The sequence below is a fragment of the Thermomyces lanuginosus genome, assembly GCF_041956635.1.
Source record: "Thermomyces lanuginosus strain ATCC 200065 unplaced genomic scaffold VTN49scaffold_27, whole genome shotgun sequence".
Classification (NCBI taxonomy): domain Eukaryota; kingdom Fungi; phylum Ascomycota; class Eurotiomycetes; order Eurotiales; family Trichocomaceae; genus Thermomyces; species Thermomyces lanuginosus.
In genome coordinates, this window is record NW_027192361.1 from 110544 (window position 1) to 127129 (window position 16586).

At 54.9% G+C, this 16586-nt stretch overlaps 9 protein-coding genes across 9 annotated transcripts; 4 read left to right on the plus strand and 5 right to left on the minus strand.

The window, feature by feature from the left end:
• Positions 1-256: 256 nt before the first annotated feature.
• VTN49DRAFT_2240 (uncharacterized protein) lies at positions 257-580 on the plus strand (the record flags this gene model as incomplete). Its single annotated transcript, XM_069409944.1, has 1 exon — positions 257-580. The coding sequence occupies one exon, from the start codon at positions 257-259 to the stop codon at positions 578-580; it is 324 nt and encodes a 107-aa protein (XP_069268798.1).
• Positions 581-693: 113 nt separating this feature from the next.
• On the plus strand, positions 694-1103 carry VTN49DRAFT_2241 (uncharacterized protein; the record flags this gene model as incomplete). Its single annotated transcript, XM_069409945.1, has 2 exons — positions 694-852; positions 963-1103. 2 exons carry the CDS (start codon positions 694-696, stop codon positions 1101-1103), a joined length of 300 nt encoding a protein of 99 aa, XP_069268799.1.
• A 178-nt stretch (positions 1104-1281) lies between these two features.
• On the minus strand, positions 1282-3475 carry VTN49DRAFT_2242 (uncharacterized protein; the record flags this gene model as incomplete). Its single annotated transcript, XM_069409946.1, has 3 exons — positions 1282-2666; positions 2722-3016; positions 3071-3475. 3 exons carry the CDS (start codon positions 3473-3475, stop codon positions 1282-1284), a joined length of 2085 nt encoding a protein of 694 aa, XP_069268800.1.
• A 1379-nt stretch (positions 3476-4854) lies between these two features.
• Positions 4855-5865, minus strand: VTN49DRAFT_2243 (uncharacterized protein; the record flags this gene model as incomplete). The annotated part of the gene is made up of 2 exons (XM_069409947.1): positions 4855-5422; positions 5528-5865. 2 exons carry the CDS (start codon positions 5863-5865, stop codon positions 4855-4857), a joined length of 906 nt encoding a protein of 301 aa, XP_069268801.1.
• A 567-nt stretch (positions 5866-6432) lies between these two features.
• Positions 6433-9774, minus strand: VTN49DRAFT_2244 (uncharacterized protein; the record flags this gene model as incomplete). The annotated part of the gene is made up of 5 exons (XM_069409948.1): positions 6433-7428; positions 7487-7871; positions 7947-8558; positions 8645-9404; positions 9474-9774. 5 exons carry the CDS (start codon positions 9772-9774, stop codon positions 6433-6435), a joined length of 3054 nt encoding a protein of 1017 aa, XP_069268802.1.
• A 58-nt stretch (positions 9775-9832) lies between these two features.
• VTN49DRAFT_2245 (uncharacterized protein) lies at positions 9833-10648 on the minus strand (the record flags this gene model as incomplete). Its single annotated transcript, XM_069409949.1, has 3 exons — positions 9833-10025; positions 10091-10158; positions 10598-10648. 3 exons carry the CDS (start codon positions 10646-10648, stop codon positions 9833-9835), a joined length of 312 nt encoding a protein of 103 aa, XP_069268803.1.
• A 30-nt stretch (positions 10649-10678) lies between these two features.
• Positions 10679-11429, plus strand: VTN49DRAFT_2246 (uncharacterized protein; the record flags this gene model as incomplete). Its single annotated transcript, XM_069409950.1, has 2 exons — positions 10679-10796; positions 11083-11429. 2 exons carry the CDS (start codon positions 10679-10681, stop codon positions 11427-11429), a joined length of 465 nt encoding a protein of 154 aa, XP_069268804.1.
• Positions 11430-12393: 964 nt separating this feature from the next.
• VTN49DRAFT_2247 (uncharacterized protein) lies at positions 12394-15171 on the plus strand (the record flags this gene model as incomplete). Its single annotated transcript, XM_069409951.1, has 2 exons — positions 12394-13942; positions 14000-15171. The coding sequence occupies 2 exons, from the start codon at positions 12394-12396 to the stop codon at positions 15169-15171; spliced, it is 2721 nt and encodes a 906-aa protein (XP_069268805.1).
• A 62-nt stretch (positions 15172-15233) lies between these two features.
• VTN49DRAFT_2248 (uncharacterized protein) lies at positions 15234-16513 on the minus strand (the record flags this gene model as incomplete). The annotated part of the gene is made up of 2 exons (XM_069409952.1): positions 15234-16061; positions 16160-16513. 2 exons carry the CDS (start codon positions 16511-16513, stop codon positions 15234-15236), a joined length of 1182 nt encoding a protein of 393 aa, XP_069268806.1.
• Positions 16514-16586: the final 73 nt, after the last annotated feature.

A 16586-nucleotide genomic window follows, 5' to 3' on the forward strand; every position in this document is an offset into this window, starting at 1 on the left:
TTAGCGTGTTTTTTTCGCTTCAAAGGGCGCCGCGCGTTGGAATTTGGAATTTTAAAGAATTTCAGACTTTGCAAAACATCGAAGAATCGGGATCAAGTAATCGTTGAGCATTAAACCAATCGGTTGAAGGGAGAAAAAAAAGAAAATCAAAATAAATAAAAAAAAATGGAACGATTTCACCAGTTCTTTGCGCGGAAATTGCCTAATTGAAACCGAGAAAAAACACATTCACGATTTCACCCTCGCCCTCTGACGAATGGCGAATGGCCGACGCGTGTGGAATGAGAGAGAGCATGTTTTGCTTGCTTTTTACTTACTGGAAACAGCAAGGCCCAGGCCGAGAACGGGTGGGTTTCTGGAGTGGAACGGCGACTGGCGAATCACGCGCGGCGGCGGGGCGTGTCGGGCCCGATCAAAAACGGCGGCTCTGAGGAAAGACTGGGAAGAGTCGAACCTCTTCTGGGAAACTCGCCACCACCTTTCTGCCACCGATCGGGTTCTGGTTCGACCAATCTGGGACTTGCTCGGCGACCCGGGCGACTGGTTCGCAGTGCAGAAAAGTGGAGGGGCGGTTAAGTAATCATGGAGAAGATGGAAAGAAGCCGAAAGACGGGTGGAGGAAAGGGAAGGGAAGGGAAGGAAAGGAATGGACAGGGAGGGAGCTGAGAGAGGGAAGGGGACCTCCTGTCCTCGATGATGCGAGGGGAAGTCCTCAACAAAGCGCAAGGCAAGGCCCGGATGGGCACGGAATTCCCAGGAATCCAGCGGGATGAAGGAGTGGACGGAAACAGCAGTCTGCTTCCCGGTCTGAGACTACTAACAGAAAAGACTTGTCGCAAACAAGCTGGCGATGTGAGTCTGACAATATTCAACGTCATCCCGAGACATGATCCAAACTTCAAATAGTGCCGTAGCCCACCCAGAATCCGGGAGTTACTGTTTACTGAAGAAGAAATGGGTAGCAACGGACAACTGCAAACAGCAAGACCATCATCGAGATGGCTCGCGGCTCCGATTCCATATTGGAGAGGACTACTGTCGATCACATCAATTCAACCACATGCGCTGACAACAAATCAACAACCATCACACGAAGCGCCTGACAGTCCCACGCCCGTCCAGAAGCCATGACCTGACCGTGACAACAAAGGGCAGAGTTGGACAGAGTACTATAAAAATGGCAGGACCGAAAAGAGAGTGCGAGGGAAAAGAAAACAACATAAACACCAATGCAAGACAAGAGTGTGCAAAAAAAAAAAAGTAGAATCAAATCCAGCCCGATTACTCCATCTTTGTATCCGTATCATCCTCAACCTTCAACGTCGGATAGAGACCGTTCGACGATGTCTGGCTATCTCCCTGCGGCTGCGCATTGCTGGTCTCGACGCCCTCCATGCGGTCCGCCTGCGAGGCCAGCTCCTCACGAGTAGGCTTCTGCTCCGGTGGATCCTCCTCATACTCGCCCCGTGCGAGGCGGCCCTTGACGTACTCGCGGAGATGCTCCAGGATCCGTACGTTCTCCAGCCACTGCTCCTCGGCACGCTTGACGGCCACGTCCGCCGCCTGCTGAGCTGCGCGACGGGCGGCCTCAGAATCCGGCGTCGTGGAACTCGCCTGCAGTGCCGGGTCAATAACACTGTTCGAGATTTGATCCGCAGCGCCCGCAGCCTCTTTGCTGGCGGTCGGCGTCCGCGTCCGGTCTTCCAACGGAGGAGGGTAGTTGTCTGGGCGAGCACGCATAAGGTTCCCGCCGGTGTAGCGACGCCGATTCTCGTCATTGTCGTAGCTGCCGCTAAGTGTCGACGGCGGCGCGGCGCCCGCGTAGGCCGAAGCGCCATCTTGCCCGTTCGTCGACGGAAGGCGCGGGTACATGGGCCCGTCACTCTGTGGCGGGGAGACGCGCTGCGAAAACGTGCTGGGCGAACGACCAGAGGTGTGCGACTGTGCGCTGGAAGGCGGCGTCAAGACTGGAGTTGTAACGCTGGCCGGCGACTGAGCTGTTGTGGCCGCGGCGGTCGCAGCCAGAGGCGCCGACGAAGCGGCTGTGGTGGCCGAGGCCGTAGCGTGGCTGGGCGGCAGCTGAACGGGCGCTGACGAGTGTGCCGGTGTCGAGCCGTACCCTTGCACACGATGAGTGATGTACGTAGCGCCCGGTTGAGCGATGCCGGCCGCGGCGACATGGTCATCATTCTCGTACACAGTTGTGTGGATGGTATCCAACATGCGGTCCAGATCTAGCAGATCCTGCTTGGTACGCGCATTCGACATGGGCGGCAAATGATAGACAGGTGCCGCGACTGCGGGCCCATACCCTCCGCTTACGGCTGTCCCGCCGGGGCCAGACAGGGGGTGATAGATAGGACCGGTGACCAGAGGCAATTGGACCCCTTGCAGACTACTTAGACGCTGGCCGACGGCCGCGTACGACGTGGGGTCAAACTGACGCCGTTTTGCCTCGCCGAAAAAATCGTTGACCGCATCATATGCGCGCTTGCGCGCATCGTAGGGAGCCTGGTTATCACCGCCGTGGTTTAACGAATAATAGACATTCCCATAGCCCGGGGGTCCTTGATTTTGGTAGTACTGGGGCGGCTGCTGCTGATGGTAGCCCGGATGAACAGGCATGCCGGGTTGTTCAAAGTGGGGATAGGCCCCCGGAGCGAAGCCTGCACTGGAATTAGCAATCTGAATGGAAAATCTACATGCATGGACGTGACGTACCCTTTGGGTTGCTCATCATGCCGCCATACGGAGCATCTTGAGTTCTCCCGGGTTCCGGGGATCGCATCAACACCGAATCGTCTGCATGCGTCTTTACATGCTTCTTCAGATCCTGAGGTCTCTTGAAGGCCTTGCCGCAAAGATCGCACTTGTGAGGCTTGAGCGGGACATGAACCCGAATATGCGAGGTGATATGGTCCCGCTTCACCGTTGTGGTGCGGCAATTCCCCCACTGGCAGACGAGGTTCAGGTTGTTGGTCGACTTGCGACCGACATGCTTTTCGCAAACGTGTTCCTACAGACGTTAGTCGGTTTCATGGCCGGATGCTGCGACACAGCAAGCACATACGTAAAGCACGGCAGCATTCGGCAACTTCTCGCTGCAACCTTGCCACATACAGGCAAGCTCCTCGTTCGGTTGCTCATTGGAAGTGCCGTTGTTTTGAGTATTCTGATTCCCGACCGCAGCGACCGCGGCGGCGGCGGTCGCGGTGACTTGAGCCGACGGGTCGGCGGCCTGAGACTGAGGCGGAGCAGGATATGCTTGCTGTTGCGGTTGCGGATGTTGCTGTTGCTGCTGCTGCCCGTGCTGCTGAGGCTGTGATTGCTGCTGATGGGCGGGTACCGCGGCCGGCGCGCCAGGATTCACGGTCGCGGCAACCGAAGCAGGAGCCTGGCCAGCCGTCGTGGCGGCCGCAGCATCGGTGTGAGGAGGAGCAGAGGTGTTTGGGGTTGAGCCCGAAGGGTCAGACATGGCCGCCAAGACAGAACGAAGGTTCGCAGTCTTGGTATCCGGGCGGAGGATTGCTTGGTTCAAGGCCCCAAAGAGAAGGATGCACAATCACCGTGAATCACGCGCACGTAATGAAAACAAAGAATTCACGGGCGGAGTAAGAGTGGGAGAGAGAGGGAAATGAAAAAGAGAGGGCTCGGGAGAAGGGAATATCCGGGGAAGATATCGGTCAGAGAGGGAGGGGGAAGAACAACAGAAATTCCCACCGGCAAAGAGGACCCAGGGGGGGGCGCAGAGATCAGAAGCCAAAGGGGTCCAAGGTTCAACCCGCCAAAAAGCCCAGACCGCGGAGTGGACGACAAGACCGGGCCAAGAATTCTTTTGACCGCCCAACACGAGGCCAAGACCGGCCGCCAAGGGAAGGAGTTCTGATTTGTCGCTTTCCTCTTTGTGGTCCAATCTGGTGCTGCAAAGATTCGCGAAGAGCCAGAGAAGGACCAAGCCGGGGCGAAGAATGGTGTCTTGTTAACTCTCCACGGCAATAGCTGCAACTCTAACGCGCCAGACAAAATGTCAGGAACGATGGCCTGCAAGCGGACGCGTCAAGCAGGTTGAACCCTCTCTCTGGTGGTCAACCTGACAAGACAGTCGGGCCAAGAACAATGCAGACCTCTAAAGCCAGCCATGCAGGAATCGGGTAAAACCAAAGTTAAGCCTTGAACAACTTTACTTGACGAGTCCTGTTACTGGGTAAGGTTACTACTGTTTGTACTAGACCAGCCGCTGGATTTTCGAGTGGGAATCCTGGAATCAGTGGCAAATCAAGGCAAAAGAGCGTTTCCCCGCGCAGTGAGGCGGTGCTGGCATGATGTTGCAAACCTGACAAAATATTTGCCGAGTTGCCGGACAGGATTCATCAAATGATCCATCATGATCAGTGCTCCCGATGGAGTCAAGAGTATCTCAGTGAGGCCCGAGAGTCTTGGACAGTGTCCGCTCTTGGCCGCAAGTGCTGTGTCTTGGCCGCTCCCTCCGCGCTCTTGTGGTCTTGTCCCAGCGGCCAAGCCCAGCGCTCCCAGAGGGATCTTGGCGCGGTGAGCCGATGAGGGGAACTGCTATTACTGTATTCGGTCACTACCGTACCTCTGGAAGCAGCCGAGGATAATTCTTGTAAATGGTATTAAGGTGGCATTTCGACAACGACCTCTTGCCGCTCCATAGTAGTAGTTACGTGCTCCATATGCGGTCTGAACGTTCATCACAATCCTGGCGGAACAACCGAGAGACCCAAGATGTACCAGTAAGCTATGACTTGATATCCAGCTGTACAATTACACCATCTACTTCCGCGAATACGTATCCAACAATCTCCTCTCTTTTCACAGATTTCGATATCCAACTCAAACCGTCTTGGTCTTGCTCTTCCGCTTGCGAGTCGGCGGCTGATACCAACTCCAAATGTTCAACCCCACCTTCTCCCCCGACCGTACCGGCAGCGCGGCATGCCACGTCTCCGGATACCCCGTGCCATCCGCTCGCAGATTCTCCCAGAAGATCGCATTCCCCTTGATTGGCTTAAACGTTACCCCTTCTTCCTGCGGCTCCGCATCGCACTCGATGAACCGACACCACTTTTTATCCAACGGCTTGCGGAGGCGCGGGAAGTTGGTGCCGCCGCCAGTGCAGTCAGCTTTGAGATAGACCATGAAGGTGCTGACCCGATCTGCACCCTGCCCGTTACCCGTCCAATCGTAGTGGTGCCGGTAGTGACCCGACACGTTGTAGCGCTGCGCCCACATGCGCTCGATGTACAGGAAGGGCCGCCAGCCCTGGAAAGCGCGCGCACGCTCCTCAAGACATCTCACCACGTCGTCGCGGTCCAGCAGCGCACGGTCGGACAGTCGGACAGATGGGTCCACGCGCTCGGTCATGCCGTCGTAGACGATGGAGGGAGCATATCGATCTTTACTGTAATAGAATTAAAGAACCAGTTCTATCATCCGTCCCAGCTCTATATCCTCCAAGATACTCTCTGGCTTGTCTTTAGAGAAATTAAGAGTCGCGTCAACTTACCTCACTTCCGTCAAATGATCCGCCTCCGACTCACTCAGGAAATTCTCAATGTATATCACTAACGGCGATCGGGAGAGAATATGCACCCGGTAATCATCCTCGCGGCATTGAAGCTCCCGCGGGTTGTCCTCGGGGCTTATGAAGCGGTCATCGGTGACATTGATGCCGGGTACTAACTCGTACTCGTCTGATTTATCTTGATCGGGCCAGTCAAAAGCACCGGAAACCTCATTCGTCGGAAACAGCGCGCGAAGGGCCGGCGAAACGACAAAGATGTAGACGGGAAGCAAATAGACCAACCACGTTAACGCGGTCGAGAGCTTGGGGGTGGTCGGCATGTCGCGCTGCGACAGGGCGAGCGAGATTGAGCTTCAATTGAGAAGATGCTGTAGGGGGTCCTCTTATAATAGACCAAAATATGAATGTATCAATGAGCTCCCGTTCATATTAACGAATCAGCAGAGCTATAAAACTATGAAGCTAGGACTCGTGGAATCGAGGAGCGCGGATTTGCCTCGATCGTCCTTGACCAGGAGTCTGGAACAAGCAACGTGCTGACTCAGCATATTCACTTGGATAGTCCCCATGGACTCAAATCTTACAAAGGTCGCAGTCCATGAGACTCATAAAATCCACAAACTACTTGTAATAAAGGATGACATTTGGCATTCGGTATAACGCTCCAAGTCAATATCTATTATGATTATTGACACCGAGCCGCGATATCCATTCCTGCCCTCCAACCCAGCTCCAGCCTTCGAGTATATGCATTAGGTTAGGTATCTATTCCAAATTCTCGCCTCAAACGCCGCCCATATACACGGGGAATCTCAATGGCCAAACTCCAAGATCTATTGAAGCCCATGAATCATCGGGAATCGAACGTAATCACATCAAACGTCGCATCAGGGCTGATCGACAAAATTGGCCCACTGATTCCAGTCTTCGCCCAGAAAAGAGCTGTCAGCGCCACCCCCGTTTCCAAATAGCACCTCGTCGAAGTTGAAATTCATATCCATCCCAAAGCCCACCGGGCCAAGTCCGGCCATCGAATCGACAGCCATCTCCCTTGAGGAGTCACCCGACATCGATGCTTGCTGGCCAAAGAAGTTCTGGTTAGGGAAACGGAGGCTTTGCCACATGGCCGACTGGGGCAAGGAGACCATGTCGGGGCTCTGCGCATGATCACTACTGCCGCCCGACCGCGACGAGGGCGACTGGGCCTGGGATTGCAAACCAAGGCGCTGGAAGGCCCCGGAGAGTTGCGGTCCACTCATCCCGCCACTAGAACTGCCGGAAGGAAGTCCCTGAGAACCATCAAACCCAGGGGTACCCGTGGCGATTGTGCCCCCGCTTGCAAGTCCAGCAGACGTTGATGTCGCCTGATGGCCATCGTGGAAGAATTGAGCCGTCCGGGGTGCATCCTCTTTGAAGTGCCCGTCTTCTAGCGTCGACATGGGCTGAGTGGGATACGCGAACGGATCCCCTGACGGGAACATAATGGGCATCAGATCCGGAAGGTTATGTGTTGCGCTCGGAGCTTGTGCTGGGCCCATTGTGGGCGGCACAGACGATGTCAATTGCTCTTGCTGCGAGGAAGGTTCCGACAGGGATTCCGGCTCGGCCGAGAAATTGGTCACTTCGTTCGATAACCACGACTGTGGTTGTCTGAAGGCACCGCTATCGTCGACACTTGCGCGGACTGGTGGATTACCGGTCTTCGGCCGGGTCGGAAACGAATTGGACCTCGGCAACGAGCTGGCTTCCGACACAGGCACTTCACGCTGGACCTTGGGTCTGGTAGCTAGGGTGCTTGCCGGGGAAGGCCGTTTCAAATTCGCGTGAGGAGCGGCCGAACTCTGCTGATTCTTGAGCATCTCGGGAAGTCTGCTGAATAAGCACTAGTCACAGTGTCAGTAAACGAGTGTACCAGGAAAAATGGTGAACTGAGGATCTCACATTCAAGCTAATAGCACAGCGATCGGCTGCGAGGCTCTTTTTGGCTAGACCAGCCAACGTATTCTTCCCTTCGAGAGCATCCTTGAGGATGCTATCCCGGCTTGCTGGAAGCTCGGGGTTTTCAAGCGCGAAGAACACCAAGGTTAGAATGGCGAAGTAGGTGGTGTACATGGTAAACCAATAAGAACCGTTCAGTAGCCCTTTCTTATACATTCCAGCCGTGATGTGGACTACATTCCGCGAGACGCTCACGCATGCTGCAGCACAGGCATACGATCGCTTATCGATTCCGCGCGCTTGGGAGCTCTTGGAAACATAATGCAAGAATGGCCGGTACAATGATATTTGGACATGTGCATAACTGATTCGCAGCATTTGTCGCATCCTATAAATGAGCATGATTAGACAACAGAGCCACTACCAAATAAAAAAAAAAAAAAGGGAAGGCCGAGAAACTCACCGCTCAAGTTCAATAGGCACCTCGCCTCCTGGCCGCAGAGCAGGCGGCAATGCATCCAGCCAGGCTTGTAAATCCCGCTCGATCTCGCGGATCTTGGAATGCCTAACAACGTATGTGTTGTCGGTTTTGTTTCGATGCTTCGCGTTCTTCACAGGATAGATATACTTGACGACTTTGACAATGATCTCAACCAAACGCGCGTGAGCATTGGCACCTGCCATCAACGAGATGCGACCTTCCGGCATCGGCAGAATGCCTTGAGGAGTGATGAATTCATCGTCTACCTCCAGTGGGTACTCCTGATCGATATCTTCCATGCTCACCATCTGCGGCAAGCCAAGAAGCGTGCTAACATAGATATCCATCCGCCGGATGGTCCAGAAGATGCGTTTGCGCAGCTCCCGTTCGATCGGGTTGAAGTTGGCCTGCACGGAACGGTGTAGACCCAGTCGCAGAGCGGCACGCTGCGCGATTCCGACATAGGAGTAGCAGGTACTCAGCCTGGCAGATGACTGCAGGAATATGATCATAAAGCAGATGGCCTGCAAGGAAGTGAGGTCGCGGCAATCGGTGATGTCCAGTAGATTTCTACCGGTTCGGAAGTACTGGAACCTAAGCGAGATCAACGGCGTCAGTCATCAAGATAAAGGGAAGAAAAAAAAAAAAAAAAAAAGAAAATGGTGAGCGAGTTTTCATACCCTCTTCCGATGGCACCTTCATAATCGTCGTCGTCAGAGCTATCCGTATCGTAGGAATAAAGACAGCCGACGGCAATGACGATGTAGAGTAGAGGCAGAAAGCTATGTTCCGCGTTGGAAAACTGCTCCCATGGCGTATCATATATCCGATCCAACATGGAGAAAAAAGACGGTTCGTGAACAAAACGCATCAAACAACAAGCATGATCGAAGGTATTCCGTGCCATTTGCTTCGCGATCTCGCGGGAGGGTAGATCATGCGTCGCGGGTAGAGAGGAATCTTGAGGCGACTCGGATTGCGCCCGGGGACTCTCCTCTACCAACTTCAAAATCGGGCGCTGGCGATAGACATTCCGCATTGGGGGAACAAAGTTCCCAAACTGTTTTTTCAGGCGCTGCATGAAGATAATACCCGACGAGTGACCCATGTAATCCCAACGGCCTTGATCATCCATAATCAACGAACCGGAGTTCTCCACCATGGTTTCCAGCAAGGACTCATCGGGAGGATCAGTCGTCTCATCTTGCCTGTCACCGTCAGACCCCGACCTCGGCGCCGACGCGACCGACGGACCGTCCCTTCGAAGCAACGCATAAAGCTGCTCCGGAGTTAACGTGTCGAGACGGGGATCATCCAGATTAATGTCGGGGGCAAGAACCCGAAGAACCGCCTCCGCTCTACGCGCGCGAGCTTCGAGGGCTTCCACGTACTGTGGAGCGGGATTGCGTCTACGATTGGAGGGCTGATCATATGTACAGTCTGCCGAGCGACGGTCTTGTCAGCGAGAGCCTTCCGGGCCATGGGGGTGTATATCAGTAGTCGGCTTACCATAGCTATACACGGAGCAGTGCGTGCACGGCTGTTGGCCATCGCACTTGATCTTCTTACGGCGGCACTCGTCACAAGCGCGGGTTACCCTTCGCCTCTTCTGCGTCGGCGGTGGCTGTTTCGGCGTCTGGGGAGTCTCCCGCTCCGGAGAGCTGCGCGCGGATCCGCCGGATGCATCATGATGATGATGATGTTCCGCGCCTGTCGTATTCCCTCCAGGTGGCGACGAAGGCCGCGTACCGGGCGCTGAATTCACGTCCAGGTTCTTATCATCCGCCGGGGACTGAGACTGGGAAGCCATGGCGAGGGCGGGACACCGGGCACCCGGACGGGGAGCATGAGATGGGCCTCGGTGTGGTTCACAGGCTCCGCGTGCTGTTCTGATGGCGGGAGTGGACTTGTCTCAAATGCGATGTCGCGATCAAACCAGCCACGTCCGGACGCTCTGTGTGTGTGTGTGCGTGTATGTGTGTGAAAAGGAGACGATGTCCACGACGTTCTGCCCTTGGAGCAGTGAACGCAATTGCCGTCCCGAGCTGAGGTGGTAAATTGCTGCACCGCCGGTTAATTCCGAGGACGAGTCTGCGATCAGATCTCTAGCGGGCTTGGGCACTGACCTCCGGGCTCGACCTACTTCCTTGTCCGGAGAGCGGCGGATGGAGAGCGGGAGCCAAGAAGAATGAGACTTATGATGTCAGGGTTCAAGTGGTCGAGGATGCGCCCGGTAAACTCCGAATCGAGAAATGCCTCTTGTTTGAGCGTTGAGGGGTCGAGAAAAGAAAATCCCAGCCGAGAAAGGATAATTAAGAGGCTTGCAAAAAAAAAAAAAAAAAAAAAAAAATTAACAGGGATTGAGAGCGCGCGATGCTGGAGCGGACAGAGCCGCCAGACAAATCTCGCAGCGAACCGCTGGTTTTGTTTCGCTCGGGCCCCAAGCGCCAAACTCCGAGTCCGAGCCCCGTTGTTGGATTTTTACCTGTATTTGATCCGAACGGGAAAGTGGGAGCCAGAAAAGGAGTTCCAGAAGGTTTCGGGCGCTGTGCACCAACTGGGCAGTGATGGGCACTGGTCTTTCTATAAGTTTGTAATCCTGACAAAGCAATGACTCATGGCTTTCGCTTTACTAATCGCTTCGTTTCGAATCTTCGATGCGACCGTCGCCCTTCCGGGGACATGGTTTTTCCAGAGTTTCGGTTCTGGAAAACATGGATGGGACAGCACATCTCGGCTCGGACCAATTGGTCTTCCGTCCCTATGACGGAGGATGGGAGGCTACGCGGTCAGATGACGAGCAGAGCACGATGATTCATCCAACAATCCGGGGTGCGCAGGGTTGGGCAATCAGACGCGCACACAGCATGCAGAATTACGGGCGGACTTGAGGCCGATGTGACGGAGGAGAAGGATGATTCCCCGAACTCTGCTCGACAGGGATGCAGACCATTGACGCTGCTACCCACGTTGTCCGCTGTCCACAAAGCTTAACCAGCTGGAGATTACGTAATCTCTGCCAGGAACAATGGCCTCCCGACATCCGACGCCTTGGCCCCATCCAATTGTCCAATCAGGGTGGGCGATGATTAGTCATGGCGGGTCTTGGTCGCAATAGTGTCCCCCGCTGCCGGTGGATCGGAGAGAAACCGACCGACCAGCCCTAGCCCTAACAAGGCCAAGATCGGATCTGATATGTCCGTCCTCCAAGCCCGATCATCCAATGCTTCGCTTGGATCTGCCAGTCTCTCCGTCCGGGCGTCAACCGGAGTGGGCAACCTCACTCCGGACCGATCACTCGGGGGCCTCGAACCTAGGGCTTTTGGAACCTGGGGCCTGGAGGGGTTCACCGAACGCTGCGATACTTCTATGACATCAGACACGGGCAGGGCACAGAAGCACTGCACGAGTAGCACGATTGGCTCTTCGGGCGATTCATGCCACTGCGAAGACAAGGCGCTTTAGTTGAACAAGAAGACTTCCGGTCTAATGCCCGAAAACTGCATTTCACACTCTGAACCTGGGACTCTTCAGAAAGGACGGCTGCACTTGCCATCAGTACTCCGTACTGAGCGTTTTTGTTTTGGCCGTTTTTGCCCGATCGTGCTTGTCAAGTAGAAAGAGCATAAAGGACACCGTTTTAATAGGTACAGGACTTCATATTATCCGTAAATCCGTTCAAACCGATGCATCCTGCGCAGCAGGCTGATCAACTCCCAAGTTGATCCCAGGGCTCAATGCCGAGGTATACTCCGCGCTTCCCTCAGGGAGGGGGATGCGCAGGATCTGATAAAGAGATAAGCTGATAAGAATGCACGATAAGAAATTCTCTACTATACTTGAATAGGAAATAGCACTACTGATTCCTCAGGCAGCAAATCGCGCCAAGAGCAGAGTCCAAGAAACAGCTTTTCGCCGATAGCACGCGAAGCTGTGCCGGCTATCGTAAGCCGCAACCTCCGTTTCCAGCTCCAAGCTCCATCAGTGTACCTGGAGCGTGTCCGGGTTTGGCTGTGAAGCAGTTGTGCTGGCTGCGTCGAACGCCGCGTGACCTGGCGGCAACCGGCAGCATCCATTGCGAAATCCGTTGCGGTATCAATTCCGTCGTCGAGTTTGGATTTCCCCATCGGAGACTGCTGGCTGCAAAGAGCGACGCAGCAAATGTGTTCGCTATCTCATTGAAATCGGAACAGCGACGTCCGTCTTTTTGTGCAGCAGTTCCAGAGCATAACCGAATCTGTCTCGGCCTTCGAGATAATCTCGGCGATGGGCGCTGAGTATCCGCATGTTTCAAACTGGACAACTCTCTTCTTTTGATGTTTCCGCAATACTTGGGAAAAGGGACCTTAGTGGGAATCCACGACCGGGTGCCGGGTGAGCAAATGCCGATTCAGCACGACTGCAGGCCTTTGCGATCCACCGTCCCAAGATGACCGTGAACGCATATGAAGCAGACCCTTCAAAGGTCCCGCAATCCGATCCGTACCTCGGTCGCAGTCCCTATTACGGCCGGTATGCGCCCGGGCCCGACGATTTCATTCCTCGCTATACACACTGGTATGCCTCCGAACCGGACGCCGTCGAGTACTGGAAAGAAGTCATCGAAAAGAACTGTACTCGCGAAAATTGCCTGAATGAGCCTGGGCCGCGCGAGGCATATGCAACGGGCAGGGTCATTATTCGTATTGATCGAGAGCCTGTGGAGGGTGCCTCCGCCGAGCGACTGTCGCGACTGAATGCAAATGAATACCTTGCCGCAAAGAAGGCCGAGCAAGTCCTAAGTGGAATCGGAGTCGCCGTTCCCGTCATTTTATTTCACGGAATCATTGATGGGAGAAATGTCACCATCGAGACTCGTATTCCGGGCGTTTCGCTTCAGGTTGCCTGGAGGTACTTGTCGCCAGCCGAGCAGCAACAATTCAAACTACAATGTCGTGAGATACTCAAACAACTAGCAACAGTGGACAGGTCTCCCGATGTTCCGTCCTACGTGAACCCGGAACTCAACAGCGTATCCCTACCCGGTGTGTCTGACGATGAGAGAGACATCCTCTTCGAGAAGAGAAAAGCCAATGAGGACCTCTGCTTCGTACATAATGACTTGACGCGGCCCAACATCATTGTAAATGATGGCCGTGTGGTTGGAATACTCGGATGGCGCCAGAGCGGGTTTTTTGGACACGATCGAGCAGGACGAGTTCATCAGCTATACCGCATGCCCGAACATTCTACCATACTGAACCCTGGAGAAGATCCAGCGGGCCAGCTGGCATGGTCCGACCTTTACGATTCATTACTAGCAAAAGCAGAAAATAACGATGAACCTGCGGCAGAAGTGAAACCAGAACACTCTGCCACCCAATCAATAGACCGAACTCCGTTCAGCCCCTCAGCACAGACAACGCAAACGACTCAACATGTCCAACCAGATGGTGTGGACCAGATAGACGAGCATGCGACGCCCAAGAAGGTCACGGACCTAAAACGGGAGTCGGAGTCGCGGGCATCATCTTTGGATCGGTCCTCACCATCCGCGCCGTCTAAGGCCGGAGCGAGTGCGAAACGATCCTCTTCAAGTTCGGCAAAGAAGGGCACGGCGACAAAGAAACCGCCGGCTAAGAAGCGCAAGCTTGACAACGACACGGAGAGTGTGGACGAGCGACGCTCAAACACACCATCCTCCTCTCGCGCCACCAAAGGTCCGACCGCAAAGAAACAAGGATCTTCATCGCTGACTGGGTCTCCCGCTCCTGAACAGCCGAAAAAGGGAGCAAAAAAAGGGAGTAGAAGCGCAAGTGCGGTGGCACCCGAAGCGGACGACGACGAAGAGGAAGATTCGGCCGAGGTATTTTGCATCTGCCGTAAACCGGACAATCATACGTGGATGATTGGATGCGATGGCGGGTGCGAGGATTGGTTTCACGGCAAGTGTGTCAACATCGACCCGAAAGATTCGGAGTTGATCGACAAGTATATCTGTAGGTGGCTTTGGTCCTTGGTCAGAATGAGCTGTGCAACTGATTGAGGATTCAAAGGTCCCAACTGCGAGGCGGCAGGCAGAGGTCGGACGACATGGAAACGAATGTGTCGACTACCGGAATGCCGTAAGCCGGCGCGAGTGTCTCGACATGAGCTGAGCAAGTACTGCTCGGACGAGCATGGGAGGGAGTTTATGCGGCGATTGATCCAGCGAATGACATCGTCTTCTAAACTGCAGCAATCGAAAACTGGTCGGGGCGCCAGCCAAGGCCGGCGCAGTACGAAGTCGCGTGGATGGCGAAGCCACAGCGTGGACGCCGAGGGGGACTCGAACATTGAGACCAACGACGAGGAAGAAGATGACGACGACAGCCGGCCGCGAAAAATTGGCATTGATCCAAACGAGGTGGGCAGTCGGGGCGGAGTTCTGACACCGGGCGACCTCAGGGCTGCGATCATGGGGGTGTCGTCGGCGGCGGAATTCCGACGACTCGGGGAGCGGTTGATTTCACCTCCGCCGGAAGAACTGGCGAAGCAAGAAAATAACAAAGTCGACTCCAAGAGCATCCACAGCAACAACAACAAGCTTGGTCTCGACGTACACCCGCCGTCACTGACATACTCCGGCGACGAAGAAGCGAAGCTCGAGCGACTCCGCCGCCGGCGCGACGAGTTGCTTCGCCGCCAGGCGCTGCTGCGGGCCCGGGAGCAATTCATCAGCCTGGTGCGGCAGCGGGCCAAGAGCGTACTGGAGCAGCTCAAGCAGCAGGAGCCGAAAGGAGGATGGAAAGATATTTGCGGGTACGACTCGCGGCTGGCATGGAATGACGAGGAGTTTGACGAGTGGCGCCAATCCGAGCGAGGGCAGCGAGCGCTTCGCGAGGAGAAGCTCGAGCCGCCGGAGGACGACAACGACCACGATCAAAACGGTGATGTAGACATGATGCTCGATGAACAGCAGCAGCAGCAGCAGCCGAACGGGAATGGCGTCCGCCTGAATGAAGAAGAAGGGAAAGGCACCGAAGACGCCGAGGCCCACGCGTTTGCGCGCGGCGTATGTTTAAAGAAACGCTGCGAGCGGCACAAGCAATGGGTCAAGATCCACCAGCAAGACGTGCTCTTCGAACAAGCAATGGTCCGGGAGGATCTCAAGCGTTGTGAGCAGGAGGCACAGGCGGTGGTTGAGAGGGCAGTTCTACGGTCCTGGGCTGAACGGGGTGATTCATGAACTCATTGTTGCAATAATCACGAATGTAAATATAGAGACAATGGTCTATGCTATGCTATGTATTACACGAAACACCATTCCCCGAAAAACCCTCCCACCCGATCCTTGACCACTTCCACCGCAACCGTAGTAACTTTCGACGGAGCATTCTCTTCGTCCTTCACCCTCGCCGAAACTGAAACCAAAAGATGAACATCAATCCCGTAATCCATCGTCCGCGACAAGAGTGGCTGTCGAACAGCCAGCCCGCCAAACACGGACTGAATCAGCGACGCACCGGTAGACCCTGCATCCACGGGCTTCATCTCCCGTTGCGACGATGACGAAAACGAGGCCGATGATGATGTTGATGTCAACGGCAAAGAGGACGTGTCCACGCTGAGCCCGACGCCATTTACTACGAGTACGGTAAGACGATCCGCATAAGAACGGGTGAGATAGGTTAGAGTGTGGAGGATAGGCACGGCCATGGCACAGCCGCGGAGGGGGTTTGATGAACGGATGAGGTTCTCGGTGAGGGTGTCGAGACCTTCAAGAATTAGTAGGACGTCCTGCTGCTGCTGCTTTTCTTGTCGCGAAGATTGATCAAGACGGTGCAAATCATCTGAAATTTGACTAACGGCCTGCGCGATGGTGGACACGTCCGGGACGGGCAGGAGATGTACATTATCGAGCAGGCTGACTGCCTGGTCGCGCGTGAAGGCTCCACTCTCTTCTTTTTCTCGCTCTCCGCCGGCGGCGGCGGCGGCGGCTAGGATAGAGGATAGTAACAATTCCGGAGCAAACAAGCTTCCCCCTCCGTGCGACGGATAGATAATATACACCACGGCTTTCCCATCCGCGTTGTATTTATTTGCGAGGAGAAACGACGAGATAATCTCCCTCGTCAACTTGGCCCCGGGAGCAAATAGTTCATTCGAACTGCGGCGTCAGCTGAGCTGTGCTGTGCGCCATCTGAACTCCAACGGTGGTTAAGCTTGTTGCTCACCTCGCCCATTTTCTCGAGTCCCGGCTCATGCCCCGCCATTGTGTACGAATAGTACGTCCCGCGACTACTCGGATTCGGCTCCCTCACGTAGGAAAGACCAATGGTTGTGCCGGTGCGGACCAGCCGCGTTGCATCGTCGCGTCGTCCAATTCCTGCGGTGAACTGCCATCGGAGGGGCAGGGTCCCGCGGTTGTGATGCGCGGCATTATTATCGGCTTCATTTGCCACGACTCGACGACGTAGAAGGTCCGTGGCTAAGACGGGAAGCGCAGGCTCCGAAGAGTATACGTTTGTACTCGAGTCCATGCGCGAGTTCATGGCGGTGTTGCCGGACTGGAGTACTGTAGATTGCATTCCGCATGTGATGAACAAACTCAACGATTACTATAGCGACTTCCTAATTAGGTAATCGAGCTGCATTGCTGCC